This window comes from Nicotiana attenuata, unplaced genomic scaffold (genome assembly GCF_001879085.1).
Source record: "Nicotiana attenuata strain UT unplaced genomic scaffold, NIATTr2, whole genome shotgun sequence".
Lineage (NCBI taxonomy): Eukaryota > Viridiplantae > Streptophyta > Magnoliopsida > Solanales > Solanaceae > Nicotiana > Nicotiana attenuata.
Window position 1 is genome coordinate 122,722 of NW_017671772.1, and position 4,677 is coordinate 127,398.

The following is a 4,677-nucleotide window of genomic DNA, read 5'->3' on the forward strand; positions in this document are numbered from 1 at the left end:
GAATCGGAATCAACCTCGATGGAACTTCCAAGATGGAGACGAAAATCAAAAAAAAACTGAAGAAGAAAACAGAATAATAATTTTTTTTGTTTTGGCTATGTTTTGTTCCCTTCTCTTTCTGTCCGTGCTCCTCTGTTCCTCTTATTGTTCGTGTGTGTGTGTGTGTGCGGTCGTGGTGGTGAGGCTCTAGAGTGGAGGGATTGGTGCTTGACTGCTCGGCGGGCTGGTTGCTGTGATTGTGTCGCGGCTGGGTTTTTTGGGTGTTCAGAAGCAGGGGTCGTTGGTTGGCTTCATGTGGGTCAAGAAGAAGAAGGTTAGGGGTGTTGTTTTTGAAGATGAGGGGAACGGCTGGAGATGGGGTGTTCTGGTTGTTGTGGTGGTCATGAGTGAGAGTTGAAGAACCAGCTGCTTATTGTTGGTCGCCGGTATCCTTTTAGGTATAGAAGAAGAGGGGCGCTGATGGGGTTGTGAGTTGAAGAGATGAAGAACGGCTGGGAGTCCTCTAGGGTTAGGGATCCTAGGTTAGAAGAAGGTCAGCTCTTTTTCTAAGGAAATTAGGTTTTTTAGTGGGTTTAAAGGGTATTGGACTTTAATTTAAGAAATAGGACTGGGTCCATGTCTTGTTGGGTCTTAATTTTGGGCTAAGAAGACTAAAAAAATATAAAACTTACTCTTAATTAATTAAAATACACTACTAAATAAAACTAGATATTAAAAGTGAAACTAATTTTGTATTTTCAAATGTTATAATAAAATAAAAAGTAGGAAAAAATAGGCTAAAGTCACGGTATAATTAAAATACTATAAATATACTAATTGACTTTAAACTAAATATGAAAATATTTTTGTAATTTTTATTTTTGTGATAAAAATAAAGTAAAAGAGTCAAAACTAGTTAAAATAGCGATATTAGACCTAAACTAAATATTTAAATGCTAAAATCTGTAAAATCTTGGGGAGGGTCAAAAATTAAAAGATAAGAATGGAATTAGATTAAAATCATTGCAAAATTAAAATAATATTCCTGCCAAACTACTAATATTCCTGAAAACAAAGTGGAACTATTTTTGTATTTTTGAATTTTATGAAAGGTAGGTAAACTAAAAGTAACAAGAGAAAATATCAATTACCTAAATAAAAGGAAAAATATTTTTGTAATTTTTATTTTTGTGACAAAATAAAGTAAAAGAGTCAAAACTAATTGAAATAACGATATTAGGCCTAAACTAAATATTTAAATGCTAAAATATGTAAAATCTTGGGGAGGGTCAAAAATTACATGTCTACAATAAGGAATAGGTCAGCTTTGGATGCAACAGATCTTCTTTCAGCGCGGGAAAGCAACACTTTGTTAACCATCTCAAAGAGCAACTTATATACTGGAAGGAGTGCATTCTTATGCACCTGTTCCCCATGCTGTACTGCCTTGTCCTTGACAATGGCATTTCTGAAGTTTGGTATGCAGACACCCTTAACAGATGATAGTCCTTCGGTAGGAACACCCAGAATTGACCCCAATAAGGCAGAGTTCATCACTATGTCCACCCCATTTACCAACACACAGATTTGATCACCATCTACTGTGAAGAGGCTGGTGTAGAAACTCCGTACCTCCTCCCCATACGCTATAGGAGCCTCACTTGTAAACAGATTGGTCCATTATTGAGAATTACAAATGTCCACTAATTCTCTCATTCCAGCAAACTCTAGAATGTCAAAGGCAAATGTGCAGCCCCACAGTACTTTCTGATTCCCCAACTTCCTTTTCTCAGACCTTAGAGACCCACTAACTTTTCCTTTCTTGATGAAACTAGGTTCCTCATCATCATCATCCCTTTTTATTTTCACTTACTTGCCAACAGACTTTTCATTCTCCACTGACGTGTTCTAAATATGTTCACCAGATTTTTCTACTTCTTCTTCATCAGACTTGTCACTACGCTCCTTCACTGTCTTGTCACCAGAATTTTTTACCAACTTTTCACTGGAACCATCAACAACACTCTTGGAATAACTCTCCGCACCCTTAGAGGTGTGCCTTTCGGATTGAGAGAGAGAGTGCTTCTTCCTTGAAGACTTGCGGGTCAGGGAACTAGGTTCCTCTTTGGTTTCCTCATCCATAAACTACAGGGACATCCTTTTGTTGTACTACTTTTCCATCTTTGACCAACCTTCTCCTTCTGACTCTTTTTACTCTTCTTGAGAGAAGACTCTAGAGCCTCCTTTTACTGCAACTATGTAGTAGGTCACTTAAGAGGTGGCTCTGAAGTTACCACTGGCTTAGTCCTAGACTTGATAAAACTAGCATAAACCAAATCATCTGTGTCTTCTTCACTGTCAGGATTCGTCTCAGGCACCACCATATTCAAAGGCTTAGCATAGAAGTGAGGAGATGGAGCATGATCAATATTGGTCTGGGGAGATGACTCTTGACCTGGATCCTCCACTGATGGATTAGGTTCATCATTTGGGACCCCAGTAGCATCATCTTGTGCAGGTTCAAATGGCACAATTGCTCCCTTTTCTTTTGATGGATGAGGCTCTTCCCTCTAAGGCTCAGACCCTCCTGCATATTCCTCTACAATGACCCCTTCTAACGCAATAGAAAATGTATTCTCTATTCCCTCCTTTTCTTGTGGTTCCATGGAGATTTTAACAGACGAAGGAGTGATACCTACAGAGTCACAACTTGTCATGGTGGTCTTAGTCTCTTCATGACTAATCACCAGATCTTCACTCAAGTGCCCAACCATAGATAGAGTTGAAGGTTTCTGAATGAGGTTCCCTTGTTTACCATATTCACCCTATTGACTCTGTTTGACCGGTGAGATTGGAGGAGGACAAACATTCTCAAGCTTGCTCAAATAAGGAGTAGACTCGGAGTGAGTAGGAAAGGGAGTGGAGTGTGGAGGAGACTCTGCTATAGGGTTTGGACTAGTGATTGTGATGGGAGAGAAGTTCACCACTGAGATACTGACTGGTGAGGACTCAATCATAGTGTTGTCAAGCACACTGAAGGTTGCTTGATTTTCAGACATGATGAGATTATTCTCGAAGGACTGTGGATTTGAGAAGAGAGAAGACAAAAAAGAAATTTTGAATTTGGAAGAGAAAGGGTTGTGATGTTGATTTAATTATGATGAGGGACCGATTCTGAAACGGCGGCAACCTTTTTCTTGCGAGATGTATCACTCTGAAAAGGAGTGACATTTGGGATGTGACGTATCGGCTGAAGAGATACGACTTTAAAGAGACTGTCACGCTGATGATGATGTGGCATTGTTAATGTCCATTTTAAATTGTGTATGAAAGAACAAAGAAGCTACTAACCTGTATCAGAAAAACTAGGTTCCCTGATAGGTCTGGCAAGTGAGTTTTAACCCCTTATTCATCATGCACTGCAGCATCTGCTTCTGTAGTCATCATGCGTGTCTACCTGTAATGGCATAGAGGTGAGTTAGACTTAGCCGGAAAATACTTTCGCTAGCTTTTACCTGACTATGACTTTTGTAACCAATCAGAGGAACCAGGTTCTCAATTGGGTTTTATCATCCCCCAGTGCAAGGCGATTTTTTTCAGAATGCTTTCTTCCCAGGGCTTTTGGTAAAAATGTCTGCAACTTGATCTTCAGTAGTCACTTTATTTGTCCCTCTTGAGTTGGACTCAAGTTCTTCCAATTTGCTTCTTGGTCCACAACACTTAAGCACAGCAGGATGCTGATGATACATATTATGCTTTAACTATTGAGAGTGCCATTGAATTTGCTTTTTTTAGCCTCGTGAGACGAAATAGGAACTCATAAAATGTCCCATTTTAGGCGAGCTTTTCCTATCCATTAGTTGGAGGACAATAGAGAACCAGGTCCTGAGTTCCTCTAAGATATCTCAAAATTCTTACACCAGCCTTTCGATGAGAATCGTTTGGATTTGAATGAGACCTTGCACAGAACCCAACTCTGAGCATGATGTCTGGTCTACTTGCAGTGAAATACAAGAGTGATTCAGTGACATCTCTATGCATGGTCTGATTTAGAGAAGAACCAGGTTCATCCGTGTCTGGGCGAGTATCTGTGGCAATGGGAGTGTTGATGAGATGTGATGCTTCTATGCCAGAACCCTCTTTCCAACAACTCATTTTTTTAGCTTCTGTTGTTGTAGATGCGGGACCCGATTCCTTGCTGGAATTAATGAAAGTTCTCTACCTTGATCAGTATTTCTGTTCTCCTTTGAGATGAGTACATCAAGAAGATTTCTCCATCTCTTCTTCCATCAAGTTTTTAAAGCTGACCCTTCCCATTGTTAAGAGCATAACAATTGTACCTAGATATCCTTAATTGAGTCAGCAACTTTGGTCAAGATGTTTGCAATCCCTCTATTAAATAATATTGATCGTGCCCAATCTTCAAGAGTCCCTTTCTTCTTTTCAACAACTCCATTTGCTATGGTGTTTTTGGACCTAAGCGGTTGAGTAATTCTTCTTTGAATACAGCATTCATCCACTATGGCATTATCCAAACCTGTGCCATGATCAGATCTGATGCAAGCCACGTTTGTTTCTATCCATACCTGGATTTTCTTGACAAAACCCACAATTACTTGAAAGATATCATCCTTGGTTCTGAAGTGTTGTCTGCCCCTTTTGGGCTTGAATGAAGAACTGACATGCTTTCCTTTTGCA

General features: G+C 39.6%; 1 protein-coding gene across 1 annotated transcript; it reads right to left on the minus strand.

The window, feature by feature from the left end:
• Nucleotides 1-3,575: 3,575 nt before the first annotated feature.
• Nucleotides 3,576-4,134, minus strand: LOC109210129. The gene is made up of 2 exons (XM_019373498.1): nucleotides 3,859-4,134; nucleotides 3,576-3,716 (listed from the first exon to the last, which is right to left on the minus strand). Exons 1-2 carry the CDS (start codon nucleotides 4,132-4,134, stop codon nucleotides 3,576-3,578), a joined length of 417 nt encoding a protein of 138 aa, XP_019229043.1.
• Nucleotides 4,135-4,677: the final 543 nt, after the last annotated feature.

Excerpts from the sequence above, each read along its gene's own strand:
- LOC109210129 (XM_019373498.1), bottom strand. The coding sequence starts at position 4,134 with ATGAGTTGTTGGAAAGAGGGTTCTGGCATAGAAGCATCACATCTCATC. Across the intron at positions 3,717-3,858 it reads TTAGAGGAACTCAGGACCTG|CATCCTGCTGTGCTTAAGTG; the intron begins GTTCTCTATTGT and ends ATGTATCATCAG.